Below are 23072 nucleotides of genomic sequence, written 5' to 3'. Positions count from 1 at the left end.
AAGGGTGCTTCTATAATTAAGTTTAATGTGAATGGATTTTTTGATATAATTTTTCCTTCATAAAAAATTATAAAACGACAAAATTAAAATTATCATCACTTAATATATTATATGTATTCACTAGCCACTAATATTATTTTCTTTGTCGTAAGTAACTTTTTAATGCAGCTTCATACGAGCCTACGATGCAAGGTATTATTTACTATAATTTTATATTAATTTTATTATTTTTTTTGAAAAATGCATCGCGTTAAAAAGAGGAGATACTGGACGTATAAACCACTCAACGGCCACAACTAACTTGGGACGCATGTCTGCATCACTATATAATATATAGTGTATTAAATTATTTTGATACTATTAAAAATTTAATAAAGCAAATTAGAAGCACAAGAACACTAAAAAGAAAAAAAAGGAGAAAGAAGAAGACAAGAAATCCTTATAAATAGTGAGCTTCATTCATGAGTTTGCAAGCAGTGCAAGAAATCAAGGAAACAAACCACATAAGAGGTGTGAATGGCCCTTCATATCTGCTGCACTCTTCCATTAATACACATGTTTCCCTCCGGCCCACATTTCCCCCTAATTATCGCCCACACTAAGAGCGTTCCGCCCTCCAAATCAACATGCAACTAATACACTCACAGTTCTTCTTTTCTGATACTTATCTCTTTCTTTATATGAGCATTTCATTGATTTGTATTGTGTCTATTGGGCTCTACCTACGCTAAAATTTGATGGGTTTGATCTTTTTGACTAACCTATTTAGTTGAATTCTTGCAGGTTTTTTCATCTGTTAGTTCTCGTTTTCATTTTTCTTTCCAAGAATATTTTGCAGAGGTAATGGCATCTTTGGTATGCTGTATGTATTTGCTTCCCATTAGGAAATCTTGGAAATGTATGAACTATGTTTGAGGTTTTCACCTATTCTTTCCAGGCACTGGTTTGGTTTGCCTGGTTCATTGCAGCGCAGAAACTGTTGTTAATTTCATTACTAAAAAATTTGAGTAATTGTGTGATCCTTATATTTGTTAATTAGTTGTTTATCTTGGATGTGTAGGGGATATACATGTATTTTGATGCTGAAATGGTTGAGAGGAGGGATGTAAACGTATCAAGTCGAGTAAAATGTTGTTCAAGTGCACTTGAATTATTCTTGAGCTTGAGCGCATATTTGAGCTTGGTTTGACTCTGATTGAATCGAGTTTTAAATGAATCAAACACGAGTTGAGTACGAGTAATTTGCCATTTCAAGCATATTTTATTATTTTTCCACTACTCGAGTCGAGCTTGAAAACCTATAGAAGAAGGTTCTTGTTCAAATTTGGTGTGTTAAGTTTAAGGAGTCGATCTCAAATGAGCTTTTATATGTTGATTCAATCGACTATCGAGTAGTTTGATCTATTTTTCTGCTCTACTAGAGTGCAAAGATCATTCTTATATAGTATTACATTTTTTAATTGGAGGAACTTTTAATTCTTAGCCTATGAAATGCATGCAGCAGAATCCTGGCTCTGGCTTTTGCTCTCCCCTTTAGTTTCCTCTTCTTTATCCCCTTTCTGGAGAGGTTAGTGGTTGTGCTTGATGTGTATGCATATTTTTGTGGCGTCAAATGCCATATGCCCCTGTGAATACATCGTGAGGTAAAAAATTCCCCTAAATTGTAAAAAAACAGAGAGAGAGAGAGAGAGAGAGAGAGAGAGAACATGAGCCCCTGAACTTTTATAATAAAAGGCGATCGACCCTGATGCTAGAGGCATGGAACTTCTTTTTAAAAGTTCTGCTAATCGAGTTGCCATTTTTTTTTTTTTTCTGGGAATTGAGTTGCCGTTTTTCTTGTTCTGGGGGTGTTTCTGACGGCTACTGTTTTCACCGAGGGTCAACATGAAATTTTATGTGCTTTACTTAAGGTAGCAGGGGTTGTGATATTCTGTTCACCTTTATTTTTCTGCATTCTGTGTGTATCATTGCTTGCAAGCTTACCTTTAAGGTATTAGGTCATGCAAGCAACTGTGTTCCCTTAGTCATTCGATTGATATTTTTGCAGTGTTGTAGGTTTGGTTAAGTAACTATAAATGGATGGCAAGAGGAATACCATTCTTTTCAAGTTGTTTGGGAGTTCAATTAGCTACATGCGGAGATGTCTATTCAGCGTGCTGTCTGTCGGTCCGGTCCCAAACCATCTGGCCTTTATTCTAGACGGAAATCGAAGGTACGCCAAGAAGTGGAACCTTGGAGAGGGAATGGGCTACAGAGCTGGATTCTTGTCCCTCATGTCATTGATAAAGTACTGCTATGAGCTGGGAGTGAAATATGTGAGCATATATGCATTCAGCATCGACAATTTCAGGAGACGGCCTGAGGAAGTTCAGTGCGTGATGGATCTGATGCTGGAGAAAATCGAGGGACTGCTCAAGGAAGAAAGCCTCGTGAACCAATATGGTGTGAGGGTTTATTTCATTGGGAACTTGAAGCTTCTGCATGAGCCTGTCCGCCTTGCTGCCGAGAGGGCCATGAAAGCCACGTCCAACAATAACAACAGCATTCTCCTGATCTGTGTGGCTTATACCTCAACTGACGAGATTGTGCATGCTGCTCAAGAGTCTTGTGAGGATAAGTGGGCTACGACCCAATCTTCGGCTAACATCAAGGATTCTCAGGACGGTGAAGAAAAGGACACTGACGACGTTATAAAGCTGTCTGATATCGAGAGTCACATGTATATGAGAGTGGCGCCCGATCCAGACATTTTGGTCAGGACCTCGGGGGAGACTCGTCTCAGCAATTTTCTCCTCTGGCAGACTTCAAACTGCCTCCTCTATTCGCCCAAAGCATTGTGGCCGGAGATCGGTTTGCGTCACTTAGTTTGGGGAGTGTTGAACTTCCAAAGAGCTCATCCTTACCTGGAGAGGGGGAGGAAGCAGCCATGACTGGTGAAGTTGTTTAAGCACATCTATCACTTTCTTGTGGGTTTAATACCACCCCAAATGGCTGTCAGCTTTAGAGGGTTAAGATATAAATCAAGTAATTAGCTACTCAATAATGTTTGTATCTAAATCTTTGCTGTTATAGTGAAGTATTGTTGTTGATAAATATAGTTTGTGTTAACCAGCTTATGGTTGCTAAATAAAGAAGGTACTTTGATGGTTTCTCAATTCAATAAAAGCATTACAACAATGCCATCAAATTGGGCAATAATTTTTCAAATTTAAAATATTAATAAAAGAATGAATACTGCGGATACAATGTATTATCTTTCTTACAAATCACAAACATAATATTTGGATTCATTTCTGAGTGTTTTGTTGTATTTTATGGAGATAAAGAGAGAAACACAAAAATAAATAAATATGTCTTAGAGATAGTATGTATGTTTGGATTTGTTTTTTAAGATAATTTAGAATAAGTATTGTATGTTTAATGTTGTATTTTGAGAGAACAAAAGTTAATATTTATTGTCAAATCATATCTTTTTTATATATATTTATGTATATGTATGTGTATATATATTTATGTATTTATGCTAAACAGTTTAAAACACCTAGATAAAATGTTTCTGAATGATGGCAAACATTGAATATATTTTAACTCGTCCCGAAAATAACTTGAAAATGAAAACAAACATACTAAAAATGTGTTTGTATGATTAAACATAACCAGTGAAGTAAGGACTAGTTTCAGATGTCCAAAAAGGTGGACAAATGAAAAGCATATGATCATCCATGGACCAGCAGACTTCAGAAGCATAGTAATCAAAAGAATCACCTGAGTGTCAATTAAATAATTGAAGGGAACGGTATACATTCGCCAGTGTTTAACAAAATCGAAATATTTTGACACGAAGGGGCTACTTATGTTGGCTGACACGAAAAAATTGTAGATGACAGTTTCATAAGGAAAGAATCATACATGTGCTATGAAAAAATCAACAATAGAGCTTCCTCAGCAGGAGGGCTAGAACATCGCTGAAAAAACCTTTAAATCAACGCCTAGGTTGGTGCAGACGAGGACGGTTACAGAAAACGCGACCATTGGCCCTCACAAAGGCTGCTATAGCCAAACTCATGCTTGCCCACATGATTGAAAATAATAAATTCCACATGTCATATCGAACTACAAAGAGAATAAGTAAAGATGTTAATCAGTACTAAATGCAAAAGAGGTAAAGCATATACTAAGAGAAAGGCCAGATTTCAGTAAATGCCAATGATAATGCTGATTGCCAGCTGACCCCTCTGCCAACCGCCTGCTCAACCAGGTTGGGGAAGGTCTGAGGCAACAGCCTTGGTCACTATGAACTTTACCATTCAGACATTTCCACTTGTGGGTGGCAAAACGTTATATTAGCATCATTAAGTCTGAAATTTGGGATGAGAAGCCAAAAAGGATGCCAGGTAAACCCTCAAAGAAGGATGCATATCAAACTGGGAAGTCATAAATGTGGGTCTAATTGTTAAACAAATTGAATCAACTCTATGGATGGTTGTTGCACATTCCACTTATAAAAAGACTCCTATAAGTTTATATGGTTCACCAGTGATGTCGTTTGAAAATAGAAATGGAAGTTAAAGAGGCAACAAATTAATATGCTCGATTTGTAATACTACTGCCAAAATAAGTGAGCTTCAGTTCAGGAGCTCAAAATCTGTTTATCAATCAAAGACTCTAAGTTGGACACCAAGGACAGGCAGTTCTTATCTTTATTCTATAGATGTTGAACCCCTACATCTTTCGGCATTGTGCATATGATGAAATATTGGTTAAAATATTTGGTTTACATTATTGTAATGCATCATCAATTTCATTTCTCCATGAAAATTCTAGTTTCACAAAAGTTCTTTGACCATTTTCGAGGATGAATAAAAAGTTGCTTCAATGATTCAGACATTAGTTTTAGGTCCAGAATGGTAGAACTGCATGAATCCTAAATAATCAGACATTCTTTGTCACAGCAAATGACCATCCCCTAATCCATAAACTCAAATGTGTTGTAGCTCCAACAGAGCCAAATCAGATGAAGTTATAAATTGATAACTAAAACCGGGGTGAATAAACAAGGGCAATAATTATAATAGAATTACAAGCAAAAGCTGTTAAAATAAGTGCCTTCTGACCTCGTCTTAGTGACATAGTTGCAAAGAAGAACCCAGTCATAATCAGAGCTAAAGCCAGTGGAAAGGACTGCAAAATATAAATAAATAATATAACTATCTCATTAACTATTATAAGACATAATGCAGAAGACCATGACGCTAAGGCGACTAACGAAGATTTTTAACTTCTCTCAAGGACAAACTGGGTTAAAGATGAAGAAACAAGTAGGAAATGTACAAAATTCCACATCTGGGCACATCCCATCTTTTAGTGGAGTTGGATCTGAGATACAACCAATCCTAATGCCCAGCTAATATAGAGGAAGTAAAAATGTCTTCTCCAGAGAATATGGAGATGGAGTCCAACAAGCCATCTAAACTATTAACTATATTAGAAGTAGATATTTCTAAGCAGATAAGCAATAAGATCTTTTGCATCCAAGATAACAAATAAACCAGGAGATATTCCATAATCCATATTATAAAACCTACCCGAACAGCCAAAAATCCAATTTAAACATGCATTTGTATTCAGGTTCTGTTTCTAATTAACTAACATTGGCCTCGTAACTCAGTCAACTATAGACCGTAGGAGAAAGTTGCCTTTAACTACACCACCCTTTCATCAAGTTTGATGTAATTGCACATAGACCCCTGTAGTTTTGGAAATTACACGACGTTTGTTTCTATCCAACAAATAGATTAGTAAAATTCACAGAATTTGTTGACATCAGCAAATGAGTTAAATGAAAATTCATATTTATCCTTAATTGACTAAAAATAAATTGCAGGTCAAACAAAAATTTTTCTAATGAAACTACCTTATGAGGGTGAAATGAACATCTAAACATGCATTAGCGTGTGAAGATGAAGATGTATAAAGATACTTTGGTCACAAAAATGTCTTCACCTGCGATAAGTCTAGGTAAAATCCATTTCAACCCTTTTGGTGATGTCAGTATCTGTAGATTTTATTACAGATTGATCTACTTGCGAAACAAACATCAGGGCTACTTGGAAGTAATTTCTCAAAAAAACATTGGTAGACGTGTAATTATACCAAAACTCAGGGGAAAGCGCTGTAACTATCCCTAAAATCTATTCTCACAACAATTACACACTTTATACAATAGAAATCTAATGAATATCAGCCTCGACGATAGTAACGGTTATTGAACCAAAACTCATACCACATGAGTTGATTCTTTACGAGTATGATTTATAAATAGTTTGTTCTAAAATAAGACTCCTGGTGAAAGAGAAACAATTACTCTTCTAAGATAACTAGGTTTTCTTTAGCAAATATCAGTCATATAGAAAGAGTTGATGAGATCACATAAACTACTTGCATTGGCCTTCAAAACTCACTGGCAAGAACAAGATATATTTCCACTTGATTGTCATATTCGATCACTTTCTTTCTATGAATCTTTTGCAATCATAGAACACACCCAAGATTTATTTGATTAAGTTGGCTATGGTTCTTGACTTCTTTTAAAAGTTATTAACAAACAGTAACAGGAGATATTCAGACATTTCAGACTGGGGATACTTACTAAAATAAACTTGAAAATGAACTAAGACGTATATAAAAGAGGAGAAAGCTGGTAACTACTGGATTACTCACCGCAATAGCCTCAATGCCATCTTTCTGTGCTGTAGGAGTCATGCTCCGAGAAACAGAAACAATATAATGTCCTTGGACTAAATCAATTGCATCCTTCAGGAAACAAAGGGTTATGCGGAATTTTAGCTGAACAGTTAAATTAGATAAGCCTGAATATCCAGTGCATAATAATGAATGCATATTACAGGGACTTATTGACAATGAAGCAATTCTTATAGTAACAGTGCATTATGCTAATAGAATGACTCATGAAACAGACTGAAGCTTTGATGTCATATTTAAAGTACCAAGAAATTGCTGAATGGAACTTTGCAGTCAGGTTCTTTACAGATAAAATACTATGGGATACCAAATATAAAATCTCTGCCATATACTTATCCACAAAGCACGACAAAACAAGAGATCCAGTAGAACTATGATGAACCAGAGAACTAGTCTATGTTAGACCACCAATGCTAAAATGAATGCTACAACAGTTAGGTGCACTTGAATGAATTTGCAAGCCATGAGGTATGGACAGGGAAAGAATGCAGACCTGTTTTGTTCCATCACAGAAGTTGTTTAAGTAGTACCGCATGAGAGCATTCCAGCCATCTTTCAGAATCCCATGGATTGTTCTCTGGCCACATCTGTTATTAAAGAAAAATAACATCAAACTAAGAAAAGCAGAAATCTCATGTGGGTCTTTGAATTCATAGCAAATCTTCGTCAAACATGAGCAAAATAAGTGTCAAATTTTTGTATGAAAAAAAAAATCCAAAAAGCATAAAAATTTTCTAGACCAATAACACGAAACGCTTCTTCAAACTTAAAGCAGGAAAACAAAAACTGGATCCGCATAATAATAGTAGGAAGGCAAAGAAATATCAACAATCTCATAACTCAATCAAGGATCAGATATTGTTGCTGTATGAATACTGGTCAAACACCTAGAAAAGCTACCAGAATCCACAGTCCAATTAGCTCCTGGGCAGCAATATTATTGATCTCCAATAACTTAAGGAGATAAAAATTCAGTTTAAGTTAGTGGAAAATGAAGAGTCTCTTTTGCCAGCAATTTTGAACTTTGAAAAGTAAGGTTACATCATTTTGAACTGACAAATATTTTCTGATGCAATTCAAGAGCATGAAGGAAAATAAGATTCAGAAAATTCTATAATTTAATCATTTAATTTTATCTTTCAGAGTAACTGTTTTTCTACTTAAATTCTTCGATTTTTAATAGCTTTGGATGTACTATTAGAATCAATTAAAGTGAAAGATCGCACTAAAGTTTAATCCAAACAGAATTATGGACATTCAAGCATATTATCTGCTCTAAAATTCCTAGCCCAGAGAATTGGAAGATACAAAGTAGTTGAATGCTCCATAAACATTCTTTAGGAGCATTTTAGATGTCTAATCAGAGTTCTGAAATAAAATGATGTGACAATGTACGAGGTATGGTAATTGCGCCATACGTCATATCATTTTTTTTATGAAGTTTCCCTAACTCGGTAAAGTATTGGTGAAACATCTGCACTATTGGTGAAATTCATGCCTGCATAAGAGTAGTTTGTTTATGAGGTAAGACAAACTTGGAAAAGTTGTTTAATTGCTGATCAGGGTATGTAAATAGCACACATGATCAGAACTTTTGTTTATACCAATAGGAAAGCATAGATTTGTGATATATGATACTTATGTGCTAAAGAAACAATCGAACTATTAAAGGTTGTGTGGGGATTTGTATTTGGAAATGTCTAAAAGCAGCTTAATAGTTCTTTGCGACTTCAATAAAACTAAGGAACAATGCAAGTTACAACTGTATATATATGCATCAAATTCTCCTTGTCTTCCAAAACTCAACTTAAATTCCTAATTATTATTCTAAAACATGAAAGAAACCTAAATAAAGGTGCGTAACAATAAAATACAAAAAATTGCAGTTCTTGAAAGGCTATCGCTAAAACTGAAACTTGTATAAGATCAAATTTGGAAGTTCAAGAATTATTTAGCCATAACTTTCTCTAACACAACTGGTACTTCCCTTCATCTTTTTCTTAAAAAGACCACTTAGGGATCAAATGATCAAACATTGAAAATGACTAGTTAGAGGTCACCTGACAAAATCTCCTTTTAGAGCAGGAGTACCAGAATACTGGATGCTTATGTCATCCCCATGGTTAGCCCACACTGAAACGATGGTTGAATACATGGAAAGGTATGAGAGAATAATAGCGCATGAAAATTTAACTTCAAACCTAAATAGGAAGTCAGAAGCTGTCTCATGCTGCTAACAGTAACTAAAGCAACATTAAGCATATTGCATATGAGTTAGAAATGGATACTTACAAACTTTAAAGCTGTCATCAAAATTTGGATGTTTACTGATAGTCTCATCAGCATCAAAAACACCAAGCCTTTGAAGTTGAAATTCCAACATTTTACGAGCAATCATGCTCTGCAAACAAAAGGCAAGAACAAAAATGTATGAGAACATGATTCCTCAGAATGTAATACAACTATCCTTATTTTTCCCCTAATCATAATCTATCATAGAACAAATGGCACCTTATCAGATAAGAAATAAGTGGTACAATTTCATCTACCTTATTTCCGCTTGATTAATTTAACAAGAGAATCTTGATACTTTGGGGTTTTATTTTGGTCATTAGTGAGTACTATATCTTGAGCTCAGGGCATATCTGGTGAAAAGCTTCCATCAATGAACATGCATTTCATGTGCAACAAGTTAGGCTCTGCTGGTACTGACATATTAAGTCAAAAAGCAAAAGACTTATGATTCTATGCCAAGCTGTTGCTATTACATATGTGTCAACAGTTAACTTCATCGAAAGTCTAAACTGCATAAAAAATGTTCTTCGCTTGAATTGTTATAAGCACCTCAGGAAGTTCTTCATTCATTAGGAAAAGTAGCTGCAGATATAGAACCCCCGAGGTTTTCTGGATACCACAATTGCTCTTATTCCATTCTCCTTTTCAGGAAGAGGTAAAGAGGTTCTAGAATCAGATAGCTGCAACCAAGTAGTATCAGTAGTACCTCTCAAACTAGTATGCTTTCACATGATCCCCATACCCCTTATTTCTAATGTGTCATCCATTTTTAGCCTTACAAAGGCCAAAAAGGGAATCACAGTGTACCCCGGATTATGGAGTAAACATTCTGTTCTGTTTCCATTAATGAAAAATGAAGAGTTTCCTGTTCTCTCCTTGACAAAAAATAAATCAGAGAATCATCACAGATGAGTACTGCAACTAAGTTCTGGAAAATGTAAATGGTTGTTCTATCTAAAACACATGTGAAATATTGCAGCCACACCATTTAAATTAATTAATGAAATAAACAGAAAAAGTTATGCAAGTTAAAATTATACCTGAGTGACATTTGTACGGTCCAAGCAGTCAACGCAATTGGTCCGCACAATTCCAACTTGCCCTTCAACTTTCTCCCCCTTATCATTCAACAAAAGGTACCTATCATGCCCAACAAAGAAGTAAAGATTCCAAGCAGTCTATCAAGATAATTGATTTAACCTGTTCTTGTACAGTGATGGATGATAAGGAAAACCTTAACCAACAATAGAAGCAATCAACTGATTTTAAGCTTGTAAGCAAAACAACAAACCCCTTCTACACTGCAGACTCTAGTATATCTGTCAAATAAGCATGGTCAGTTTAAGGACTAGATTCAGTCAAAGGAATTTCTTGACTTAGTACATGGAATTTAGACATATTCAATAACATTAGTAATAAGATGTTAGGATGTATTAAAAAACCCATGCAACTAACATTAGGAAGATATGGACAGTCAATACACTTGAACAAAAAGAACTCACATAATACTCAAAAGGTTGATATGAGAGAAAAGTTTTGATATGAAAGCAGATTGATCTTGCTACTTGTTGATATTTTTAGTTGTGTGTTAGTTTATGCAACTTGGAGAACGTGTTAAAAGTTTGATTTGGTCTCACAGGGTCAAGATGTACCAAAATGTTATGTCACTATGACCTGGTAACCATTGTCCCTCAGAGTAACATAAACATCCCTCCACAAAATAACCTCCATTTCCGTCAAGAATATATATTATTTGCAGGATAGTTACAAACCTCTGTAATTTGTCCAGAATACAACAGCCTCTTATGTGGTAAATCTAGACCTATGTACCTCCCTCAAACTAGCATCAACTGAAAAATGAAAATTGTTTGCTTCAAGATCTTTTGCGATAAAGTAGGACTTCACTTGTTTATCCAAGAAAATACCTAAAAAAGTAAACATACTCTCAGAAGCAGAAATGAGGGTCAGCAAGGTAATTGCCCCACCTAAAATCCTTGAAATATTTATTTGCATGCATAAACTGTAGTGCCAGTTCTAGCAAGGCCCCACTCAATCTGCAGCCCCAAGATAGTCTTAGAATGCTTGCAAGCAGAGACTCACTTGAGCTCAAACACAGGTTTTTGAAAGCTTGCTACCCTTACTGTCTTTTCTTAGTTTAAAAAGGGCACATTACACAAAATAAAAATAGCTCCTCAGAAGTTTGATTCTGTTAGATGATCCAAACGGAAATAGTAGAATTACAGATTTACCCTCTTCTTAAATTTTACAAAGAAAAGCAAAAAACTATAAAATATTATATTTTTAAAAGATGGTTTTGCCCCTGTAGATCTAAACCAGTCTAAGGAATTTTTTGGCACCCATCTTTCCTCAAAATGATCTCTCTTCGGTAGGTTTTTTGGTCGTTATTGGGCCCCTGGTGCTGGATTTTTAGGCAATGTCAGCGACAATAATGTTATTCTAGAAATATGGATGGAACCACCAATGATATGTATTTGATGTATTTTGTTCACTGTAATGCACTAAGTCCATGTAGTATTCTATTTGTTCAGCATGCTGCATTCAGTCTGAATATTTTTCTTGTAATCCAGTCGATGCAAAAACAAGAGTGATGTGTCAAGATTCATATCAAAACAATGGAAGAGGCTAGGTATTCTATATTGCAGTTTATCATTTGACATTTCTAAAATTGGCTTTATTTGATTTATAACAGCCAACTACATACAACAGATTTTACTATAAAAATACCTTTATATCTTACATGCAGACCCCTGCAAATGCCTGGTTTAGTGTGAAAATAACAGATTGAGATCCCTAACCTAGATTTAACAGCACCACCACCCCAATGACTGGCACCTGAAAAGGTTTTTACATCCATAAAAATGTATAAAGATTTCAAGGGTTAAAAAGGGATTCCACTCTAATTTTGTTAACATCATCCATTTCCTGTAAGGTGACCAACTGCAACAGTTAACCAGTATATGGAACCAAACACGGAAATTTTGTCAATTTTTTTAATCTAAAGGGAGGTGTCTGTTTAGGCCTAACCTAGAGAATGATGCAACATAACCTAATCACATTATCTTATATTTTCATTATTAATAACTAAAGTTAGATGTATACTCGATAAATGTGCATAATTTAAGTTTTTATTGTTTTGTATTATTAAATGAGGAAAAAAAATAATATAAAAGGAATAGGTAATCAAAATTGATAAAATAAATTAACCATAAATATGCATGAACAAAAAATTATTTATGCGAAATTAACGTTAAAGAGAGGGTGGAAAATAAGTATTTGAGGGTAATTAATCCACATATGCTTTGCCAACCAATGGTAGTTATTATAGCTCCCTCCTCCTACTTAATTAATAGTATAGGTAGTGGTAATAGGTTAAAGAATTCTTAATAACCACAGGATAGTGGTAATAATAAAAGTATTCTTAATAACCACAATACTCATAATAGTGAACATAAAAATAATTTCGTAGAACTACTGATGTCATTAGAATAGTAATCATGTGTAAGTCTCTTGTGATTGAACTACTTGAACTTTCAACCATAAGTGAGCTCAACAAAAGTTTTAAGAAGACTGGCAAACTCATTGGTGTGGATATTGGTAGCTTAAGATATGCATTGGGAACGTTACACACCCTTGTCTGACGTTAAAGGGGACATGACATCCATTTGGAGCCAAGTACAATAAGAGAATTGGATGGAACTCATGAGTTTGATCCTAGAGCAGGTTATATCAAAATGGGTCAACCATTAGTCTTAAGTCATTGAGACCATGATGCTTAACCCTTGACTCCTAAACCACCCAGTGATCTCAGGGTACAAAGATATTGGAAGCAATCCCAACAATCTAACATCTTTGTAAAGATTACATTGTTAGGTGAACATAAGTTGGAACCATCCTCCAAGCACCAACCTCATAATTAAGAATATTCTAATCTTATTGAATATGTTCGTAAGTTGAGCCTCAAAGGTTACTAGTGGGAAGACAGACGACCTAGTATCTTTAGCGTGCTTTGCATGTGAAAAGTACTGTAAGTTGCATGATATTGTGGTAGAAACTATCAGCATCAATTACAATAGTCAAAAGATAATACTCCCTCCATTTAAGTTGGGTATGATCCTTCACAAAAGTGTAGATTAGAGTTGAAATACTGAAAGTTGAGTATTATTACATTGCCTTCTTGAAAATAGTTGTTCAAAGTTAGTAATATCACATTATAACTTCTCTATGAGCGGGTATTTAAGCAAAAAAATAATTTCACGAAATGGAACCATTTCATAGACTTCCCAAAAAACTCTTTAGGAAATGGAACCTCATTTCAAACATTTCAAAAAAAAAAAACAATGAGTGGGATAAATTTAAAAATAACAACAAACAATAATAACAATAATAATGAAAATCCAAATTGATTCAACACTACAGTTATTCTGTTAGTTTCTAGTGCATGTTATCTTATGCAGAAATAGAGTAGACTGGATATATATAAAACACAACACAACATGATTTCATAACTAAACATATAATGTGACAAAGATATAAATAAATAGAGTAAGCAGTACTTCAGGAAACAAAATTGAACTTAAGCAAGAAATTTCTACACTTCTATGGAAAGTAACTATACCTGCTTTTAATGAGAAAATCCTCAATTTGATCATAAAGAATGGAAAGTCGCTCAAAATGAACATGGCCACATATCTTATGAAAATCAAAATGCAGATATCTGCAAAATGTTATAGGGTTACTATTTAGCCAAGTTGCACCATTTGACCAATGAATAGCAAAATGATCAGATTGAGAAGGAAATCCACCTCAGATCGTCACTGGCAATAGGTTCCACTGCCTGACCAAACTTTTCACACAAGCGTCCCTCACCTCCGTGCTGTAATAAGTTCGAAGATAAGGCCACCAGTACCAACTTAACCAATACAAATGTATCACACAAGTAACAAAGGTATGGAAATTACCTAAATTATGCAGAACACACAAGTTCTAATTAAGGTATATTATGAATCATGGAATCAACTTGGTCTTAGAAATTTTTTTTTTTTTTTTGGTTCGTTTTGTATCCATGTTGAGCTCTAAATAGAACATCTATATCTATAAACCAATGGAGCAAATTTGGTAAACAACATTGGATATCAACATCAAGAACCCCCCAAATCAAATATTTTCATAAATTGTGAAGGGAATAAGAGGAGCACATTGTGTTCCAAATGCATCCTCGACAAAATGGGTATGAAGCTGGTCAGCCCTCCAGGTGAGGCAACATGATTACATGTTGTCACTGATCCTTATGTGAAGAAAAGCAAAACATTAGAAAGCAGACTGAAAAACTGAATCTCATCAATCAACTACGAGAAGGTCTCACAAACCGAAGGAAAGCTCGTATTAAATGAAACATAGTTATAAAAGGCGCATCATGGCGCCTTTTATAACTAATCTATTTCAGTTCTTCTCATTGTCTTGAACAAAGGAAATAATGGTTTGCATTTCTTCATGAAAGGAACAAAAGACTTTGCCTCTCTTAAATGAAAATTTTATTGGATCTTTCATAATTCTATTTATAGCTATAGACATTTTTATAGCTTTCTTTTCTCCAACAAATTGGAGGATATTCCTAATTTAAACCAGGCGACTATCTAAGACCAATTTCCTAGAACTTCAACAGAATCATTAGGGGCTCATCACCTTTTAAGCATGTAACCGTGCAACTCGCTCTCCACTAATTTGAACTACCAGTTAAAAATTGATGGGCGGAATTTCAGAAATCACAAAGAGCAAGTGTGTGTCTATAGAAGTAGGCTAGGGAGAAGCTGGAAGTATCAAATAAAGCAGTTCTGGGAATATTTGGGAAATGAAAAATACTATCTTGGCAGAATTCAAGGTTAAGTCGGTAAAATGACAAGGAAAGTATTGTGTAAAATGAGTCAAAGAAGGATTCTGTCACGTGATTGTTTCAAGTAATATAAGAAGAAATGTATCAGCAAGGTGAAAACTAGCTTAGATGAGGTCATAAAAAACTCTAAGCATATTGCAGATGTACTAGAAGTTTTTTACAACACCTTCTGCATAAAGAGAAGGTCTACAAGCATGTTTGCTTGTCGAGCACTATTCTCTCTCTTTATTCAAATCACCAAAAGAGGTTATTAGAAGATTTCACAAGCCAATGCATAACCTTCTTCGAATGATCCAGAAAACAAAAAGTGGAGGGATTACCTAATTCATCAGAAATAATGTGCAAAACAAAAGAAGACTGGGAGTTAGGATCGAACGATTTAGAACATGACAGTTTTACCATGATTGGCAAGTGTTGTGGCGATCACACAAAAAATCCAAGTCCTTTTGTTATCAAAGTTCTCAAGAGCAAATATATCCTACATCAAAATGGTAGCAATGCCTTGGCAAACTTGGGTGCCTCTAATACCTCAGGAATTTGTTACTCAAGTTTATTCTTACTTCTTTTCTTCTGATTGTATCGCTCGGAGCCAAGGTTTGCTTCTAGGAGGATACTTGGCAAGATGAATAACCACAGAATTTAATTTCTAGATGACTTTATAGTCTTTCTCTTGAAGCCCCCATGTCTTCGTGTTATACAAGCTCACCATAATATTGGAGCTGTCACTTCTTCATGAACCTAATTGATAGAGAAACTAGTGACATCAGAATTCTATTGCAGGCTTTCTCTAAAGTTTTTCTTCTTTTCAGATTACAGAGTTTCCATGATCAATCCTTTAGGAAATCACTGTTATAATTCTTTCTCATGCCGTCCTGGTCATTTTCCATCATCTCTACCTTTTCTGTTAGCCAATCCATTTTGAAGCGAACATGATATCCAAAGTTAAGCTTTTTCCTTCAAATTAGTTGATGAGAGGCTTAACACCAATTACTTGTTAGTGATAGGAGATGCCAACAGGCATTAATATTGTACTAGTATATCCTGTAAATTCTCGAGAAGCATGTAGTGATCTTCTGTAAAGTGACTGGAAGAGCATTTTTTTCTTAAAAGAGACAGTTGAAGTCCCACCTTTGATAGATGAGGATCTTCTTGGTTCGGTTTGCAAGGGTGTGAGGAAGCAAAGAGAACAAGAAAACAGCTATTTTGCTATAGGTGCATTTGGGAAGGATGCACATATCTTTGGGGACTACTCGTCGACTAACAGTAGCATTTAGAGGAAAATCGCACTCTGCCTCTCTTTGGTGCAAGCCTGGACTTGTTTAGGTGTACATTTAGAGGGACACCAAAACGAGATTCACATGCAAACATATTTGGTTAGTTGGGCAGAAAGAATTGCAAGTACTGTTCGGATCTACCTCCAATTGTTAGGAATGCAGTCCCAATTAAGTCACTACTACTTGACTAATAGTAGCATTTGGCATAAAGCCACACCTTCCTCTCTTTGGTGCAAGGTAATAGGCTTGTTCAGGATCTATCCCATGGTATATCTAAAGAGAATCGCATGCGCTTCCTATTATTTTATTCTAGTGTCTATGAAGACATCTTGTCTACCTTGTAGTCCTGTCACTTATTAAAAATTCATCATTATTGATATAGAAAAATAATCATCATTCAAATACTTTACGAGATCTCGTATGCAACACAAATATGCGATGTCTAAATTCCTTTTCCTTCTTTTTCCCCTAACAAGTAAAAGAAATGCACCTTAGATGTTCACAGAAGTGGTGGATTTACAGAATAGCAATCAACCTCTGACAAATTATTGGATGGTTTCAAGATATAGAAGTCTGGACCAAAGAACTAATACGATAGAAAAATTCGTCATGGCTAATTAAGTGAATTTACGACACAAAAAGTAGTTTGAACATTTTCTCCTGTAAGAGACCTAGATATTCCCATGTAACCAAAAAATAGATGGGATCCAACTTTTGACCATGTCCAACAAGTCAGGACTTTTAGAGTAGAGAAGTTTTAAAAGAAAAATATTGAAGAGATATCCCCTATGCATTAATGTCTTTATAGCAGATAAGATTCATAACTTCAACTCTTGGCCTCCTACAAATAATAAGATCTTCCATTTTTAACTTTTAACAGCATAGTAGTAATTATCTCAGCAGTGGAATTTTAATATTTAACAAATTTTAGATTTTCAAACTAATAATATGCCCCCTTTGAATGTCGACAATTCATGTTTCCATAATAGAATGACTTGCAGGAAGCAACTTCAGAAACTTATTTGTCTTATAGAAAGAGAATTAAGTCGATCAATTTTATGAGTAGAAATTGCTAATTTTCTTAGAACTATAAAAGCTGTGAGCTTGTGACTATGGGAAAAAGATCATCAAAGTCATAGTTTTTAGGTATAACTTTTGCACTACTGAAATTTCTTTTGGATCAGCCACTGGCTGCCCACGGGCTACCAAGTAACAAGAAATACTGAGTAAAGATGTGAAGGTTTTTCTGATGGCAGTAGAAAAGAATAACAGCTCTATAGATAATTTGGCCCAGTGATTGTCAGAAAAGAAACAACCATTACAGAAGTAATGGCATCTGCAATATTTTAAGATGATGGAGATTAATGTACCGTGTTGACCAGATCAACTGCAAGAACATTTCCATATTTCTTTCTTAAATCCAAAAAGTGTCGCTCAGCTACTCGAGGCTGCAGAGATTCAGTGTAGAAGAAGTCAGCAGAACAGATGAAATATCTCAGGTTCAGATCATAATCTGAAGATCAGAAAACTACTTACTGCTTCATCAGGTCTCACGATTTCGAACTTTGGCTTATATGTCAAATCAACTATCTGATCCCACAGTAAGGGAATGGACCCTCGTACCTAGAAGAGGAGATTAATGCCAAAATATGATGTTACTTTGTTCACACATGATTAAACTGACCATGATTAAATGAAAGGCAGTCTGATTATATGTGGAACACATATAGTAAGTTATTCAAGAACTTTCCAAACAGAGATGCTATGTATGTTATGCTGGTGATTAACTTTCTGTCAATTCCGCAGACCAAGTACATCATTAAGGTAATCAAGCTCTCTATGTGAGTTAAGCACCTTGAACATTGATTAATGTAGATAACCAAAGGTTGCTCAAAACACTTATGTGAGGAGATTGAACTACAAAATAATAAAAACTAGTCACCAGTCTGTGAGGAGTTTACCTGAACAAAAGATGCAGTGTAACCATTCAACTGTATGATTTGTTCACTTTCCACGAAATTTGCAACAAAACCATCGGAATCAGCTCCTCTTCTCCACATTCGCGTGCCTTCATAAAAATAGAAAATTAGAACTACTGGAATAAATGACATTTAAATTGCTCCCCTCCATCCAAAAATGGATTAGTCTGGCGCGCAGCAAAGAGTTTCAGATTATTGTTGAAAAGGTTGAAGTTTCATCCAATTTGAAACTATTGCGCTCAAATTTTAATGGTCAGGCGTAGTTGGAATGCTGTTATTACTTGGATTGTGAGGGTAAATTTTTTAACAAGGAAATTCTCATTCTAGGAGATTTACCCTTATTTTGGGACTCCACAAAAAGGAAACAGGAGCAATATAGTTGGGACAGTAAGATTGTCAGAGTATACGGCATTCTCCATTGTCAAATCATATTCACTTTTTCGAACTGGACTCCAGAAAGTGGGATATCTATTCATAAATGTTTTGGTTAATCCAGCTTCAATTGCTTTTCAAGTACTTTGTGATATTGACGAGCAGGATACACTCAATAAGACCTAATATTGATGAGAGTGTACACTAGATCATCCAAAACAGAACCTATAAGCATTGACTGGACTTGTCAAAGAACTGGAAGAAATCTTCAGATTTCTTATATCTAAGCTATATGTAATGAGTTTCCTCACACATTAGGAAGGTGGTATGCATCAGAAACTAAAGGCACCCATCCAGATTGCAGAACCAGAGGATAAATCTAAATGTTCAAATAGGAAATACTTAACAGTAGGACCTCAAAAGAATTACTTTTCAGAGAATTCAATCTCTGACCAAATTTTCAACCGGACCTAAAATTTTGATGAAAATCAAAATAAGTCTTGTGGATAAATTAAATCAAAACAATTTATTTAAAAAAGAAATCCTAAAGGAAACTACACAGGTGGTCATGCAATACCCGAAATAATCATTTTTGGAACAAAAGCAAAGGGTCATATACATCTGTGCAGGTTCCAAAGGATCAAATACTTATGTTTTGTGGTCAACAGATCCAAGGGGCTCCCAGCTCACATACACTACTGATGCAAGCTATCTGATAAACAAGCAATACAAAAATGAAGGCCAACCCTTCCCGACGTCTACTACATAGCATATTATTTTCACCTTGTCATTGTTCAGTCAGTATTAACCTCGGCTGAGGGAGGCAGAAACAACGGAAAACAGAGAGAGGGGAGGGAGGCAAGGAAATAACGACTTGAAAACTGCAGTTTTCAGATATACCAGTTCTCCTCGTGCATCTTCGTGCAATCAGTGCAACATCAAGGATATCTTTCCCAATAGCAGCTTGAAAGGTATTAAAACCTGATCACAAGTTAAGGCTGAGTTATGCAGTACAAAGGTACTGTGATGCTAACCACAACTTTGGCATGAGGTGCAGGACAATCAGGGAACTACAAAGGATACTGCCTTGCATAACAGGGAGAAGGTATGGATCAAGCTGCACAAGGATGACATCACATTCAAGTGAGGAGAAAATCTAAAGGGAACTTCCCATGGAGAGTACGAATTATCATATGATTCTTACAGAAAGCTACCTTGTTATCTATAAGTACTTCCATCATATAGTTGTTCCAAAGAAATCGAGGGTCTGCCTGGGGAAGAATTTATATAGAGGAAAAGTAATGTGTGAGAACTTCATGTTCCAATAGTAGATATAGTGAGACAAAATCACATAATTTTTCCAGCTTTGTAGGCAAAGCTAGACCAGAAGTAGAAGCTATAGTTTAGACCTATGAGTGTTAGGCAAAGTCCATTATCAACAGTTAAATAGTAAGAAACTCACTTGTCTCCAAAGAGGAAGCAACTTTGATTCATCACCCAAATCATGAAGTCGTTGAGCACTGCAAGACAAAACATACAATTCCATTTCAACTGATTGGTAGGGTCCAAAACATGTTTCTAAACAGGCAAATGCAACCTCAGCCTCTAACCCCAAAATAAACAAAACAAAACAAAAACTTCAACGAATCAGCAATACTTAGCTACATAACCTAAACAAGTCAAAAGAAATATAGACAAGTATAAGAGACAATAAAAAATAGAGAGAGCACTTACTCCTAAGCTATAACGTGTAGCTGAGTACCACAAATCACTTGCATATGGACTTCCAAGAAATTATTTGTTTTAGTTTTTATATTGATTTCAACCCAAAGACTACACAGGATTTAGAAAGAAACGAGGCAATAGTTATGTTAACTTTTCAGAATGTGATCAATAAACTCTCAAGACAAACAATGATAAAAAACTTTAACTTGGACAGCTATGTCCTCTCCTTACAATTTACATATGTATAAAGGCTTTTATAGATTTTATTATAATTCGTATGGGCTTCACTTGCTTTATTGTGAAGAACTATAAGTTGGGTCCATTATGTGGAGGGACTCTCTTTTCTAGTTAAGAGGTAAGATTGGGAAAAGGGCTTTCAATCTACAAAATTCTTATTTTCCACTTTTTATTTCTTTTAGAAAGAAAAACAAAATTTAGTGACCACCAAATTTAGAAAGCAACCAATTTCCTGTTTTAGTGGCTTCCGTAATTAGTTTTTCAAGTGCAAAGCATACCAGCACCCAAAAAGAGAAAAGAGACAGAAAAATGAGTAAAAGGAAGTTAATTTCCAAAATTTGATCTTCAAACTTTTGATCTAGATTGGAATAACACTTGCCCAATCACCTGAAATAGAAGAAAAGAGATGGAGAGAAGGAGAGAAGGGAAAGAAAGTGAATTTCCAAAAATTAGATCTTCAAGTTTTGATGGTAGATTGGAATAAGTTTTACTCTCGCAATCACCGATGTACCACTTGTACTGGAGAATGTCCACATTTCTGTGATTAATAATGAGTGTTCATCACGATAACTATTTCCATGCCAAAGTTAAGTGGGCACCATATTTAGTTGGCTTAGCTCAAGTAACAATATAAATGAAACTTTTATCATTTCTATCCTCATTATAGAGGATAAATATTGCTATATACCCTTGATCAAGTTCCATGAAAACATCTCGTATTTTTGTCATTAGCTATCAAAACACTCTACGGTTTCCACCGCGAAGGCATTTGATGCTGTTAAACTTCTCAAAGGCAACCTGTTACTTGCAGATAATAGTAAAGTTCTATAGAAAAAGATAGTCGGCATCACACTTGCAGAATCAGCATCGATATAAACAAACACTCAGTATATGGGGAGAAACCTTACCTCAGAGTTATATTTACATCATAGGAGAAGTACAAACCAGGAGTCCTCTCTGCAACATTTAGCAAGCGAAAAAACTCGCCCTCCATCTTTTTCTGTTCAAAAAAGGTGTATATTACAGAGCATTGTAAACAACAAACTCTTGCATATGCTTCATCCATGAGATGGAGAAAACAGAGAATTGTATTACCTGTTCTTCTGGAGAACCCTTGAGAGAATGATCACAAGGAAAAACCTTCAGTGATGTAACTCTGAAGATGGGGTAACCCATATAAGATCCAACGCATTCACGTTCCGTTATCACTAATATATATGACCCTAAAAGCAAAAGACTTGAACATCAAACTTATGGAAATGCATTTATCTCCTGGTTAAGTTCAAAAGAGAAATAACCCCCCTTAAAATAATAAGCTGATCACACCCCTCTAGATTTAACAAAGAAAATCAATATCCCAGCAAAAATTTGCTGTTGATTAAACAGATCATCCAAAAGTGCCTTTCTACAAATGTTACATTCACATTATTCATTCTCAGAAACATTCCAGAAGTTTAGGATGATCAGGCCTAAAGGGAAACCCAGGACTTCGGGATGGAAGATATTAAGAAATTTGGGCATAGAAGGCATCAACTAAAGTTGATGCTAGGTGGAGGTAAAACTATCTCCAGGTGCAGAGGGGAGATTATATGAATTTTGTACATGGGCATTTGTAAACCAGCAGGAGTAATTGGTTGGACTTTGGATTGCTGGGAATGGAAGAATAAGACTAGGATGGAAGCTGAATTGGCAGAGAGAAGCTCTACACTACCTAGAAGACTAAGGAGCAAAGCCAACTTCCCTCATTACTCCGAGCAACCTCCACCAACTCCTACCTCCCTCAATCTCAGTTTGGATGCAGTTGATGTTCCTCTCTAGGACTGCCGATGAGCCAAATCCGCTCGTTCTCTTGGTCCAGCTTCATCAAGCATAACTTCATGTAATTTCAAAGGAAAGCCGAGCTTGCACTGAGAGTTGGGGTTTGAATTCAAATTCAAGCCAAGCATTGAGCAGAATGACTCGACCTGAATGTCTAGGAATGTATTGGATATAATAAAAATTGCGATATATAGATACAATCAAACATAATCCATTACGTAAAATTTACTCATTAATCCGTGAATTCCGAAATTTAAATAACATAGAGAACTCAAATTAGTTAAAGGAAAAACCCCTAAAGCCAACCCTAAAAGGAAATTGGTATACTTACAAATGGGTAAAAGAAGTGGGTTTCTGATAGAGATAAGTCGTGCGTTGACTTTGCAAATTTAAGTTTATGTCATTGGGAGTGTTTTCACAGGCTTGTGCTTTCTAAAAGTGATGAACTTAAGTGACTTTGAGAAAAGTGATTAATAGTAAAAGTTGAGAGAGTATGGAATGATACAGATAAGTAGTTAAAAAGTGGGAGTAGTATGTTCGTTGAAACAAGAAGTTATCCTTGAGATTATTTATTAAACGATCAACGTACCCCCTTATTTTTCTTAATTTTGATTTTATTTTTCATTTTTTCTCTCATTCTGTCTCTTCCTTTTCATTTTGTCCCAATTTTTTGCTCCTTTTCACCTTTTCCTTTCACCC

General features: G+C 35.3%; 2 protein-coding genes across 4 annotated transcripts in view; one reads left to right on the top strand and one right to left on the bottom strand.

Moving 5' to 3' along the window:
* On the top strand, nt 429-3160 carry LOC105162744 (dehydrodolichyl diphosphate synthase 6). Of its 3 annotated transcripts, none has more exons than XM_011080879.2 (3): nt 429-510; nt 784-840; nt 2056-3160. In XM_011080879.2, exon 3 carries the CDS (start codon nt 2076-2078, stop codon nt 2928-2930), a length of 855 nt encoding a protein of 284 aa, XP_011079181.1. In that variant the 5' UTR covers nt 429-510; nt 784-840; nt 2056-2075; the 3' UTR covers nt 2931-3160. The 3 variants fall into 3 exon arrangements, with proteins under 3 accessions (XP_011079181.1, XP_011079172.1, XP_020547509.1); XM_011080870.2 differs by having other exon boundaries at nt 2048-3160; XM_020691850.1 differs by lacking the exon at nt 784-840 and having other exon boundaries at nt 480-510; nt 2048-3160.
* Nucleotides 3747-23072, bottom strand: part of LOC105162737 (phosphoinositide phosphatase SAC6) — a 21742-nt gene continuing 2416 nt past the window's right edge. The window contains exons 4-21 of the mRNA XM_011080858.2: nt 21651-21778; nt 21464-21555; nt 20056-20113; nt 19808-19864; nt 19677-19710; nt 19494-19574; nt 18204-18310; nt 17779-17865; nt 17613-17690; nt 13881-13951; nt 13694-13792; nt 10098-10197; nt 9055-9163; nt 8823-8895; nt 7256-7349; nt 6721-6813; nt 5115-5181; nt 3747-4113 (exon numbers count right to left, since the gene is read on the bottom strand). Of these exons, the coding sequence (XP_011079160.1) occupies nt 3983-4113; nt 5115-5181; nt 6721-6813; nt 7256-7349; nt 8823-8895; nt 9055-9163; nt 10098-10197; nt 13694-13792; nt 13881-13951; nt 17613-17690; nt 17779-17865; nt 18204-18310; nt 19494-19574; nt 19677-19710; nt 19808-19864; nt 20056-20113; nt 21464-21555; nt 21651-21778 (1559 nt within the window). The 3' untranslated portion in view covers nt 3747-3982. The remainder of the gene's footprint in view (nt 4114-5114; nt 5182-6720; nt 6814-7255; nt 7350-8822; nt 8896-9054; nt 9164-10097; nt 10198-13693; nt 13793-13880; nt 13952-17612; nt 17691-17778; nt 17866-18203; nt 18311-19493; nt 19575-19676; nt 19711-19807; nt 19865-20055; nt 20114-21463; nt 21556-21650; nt 21779-23072) is intronic.

The sequence above is a fragment of the Sesamum indicum genome, linkage group LG1 (assembly GCF_000512975.1).
Source record: "Sesamum indicum cultivar Zhongzhi No. 13 linkage group LG1, S_indicum_v1.0, whole genome shotgun sequence".
Lineage (NCBI taxonomy): Eukaryota > Viridiplantae > Streptophyta > Magnoliopsida > Lamiales > Pedaliaceae > Sesamum > Sesamum indicum.
This window is presented reverse-complemented; position numbering and strand designations above follow the sequence as displayed.

What these genes read in the sequence shown, in the direction of transcription:
- LOC105162744 (XM_011080879.2), top strand. Translation starts at nt 2,076, where the DNA reads ATGGATGGCAAGAGGAATACCATTCTTTTCAAGTTGTTTGGGAGTTCA.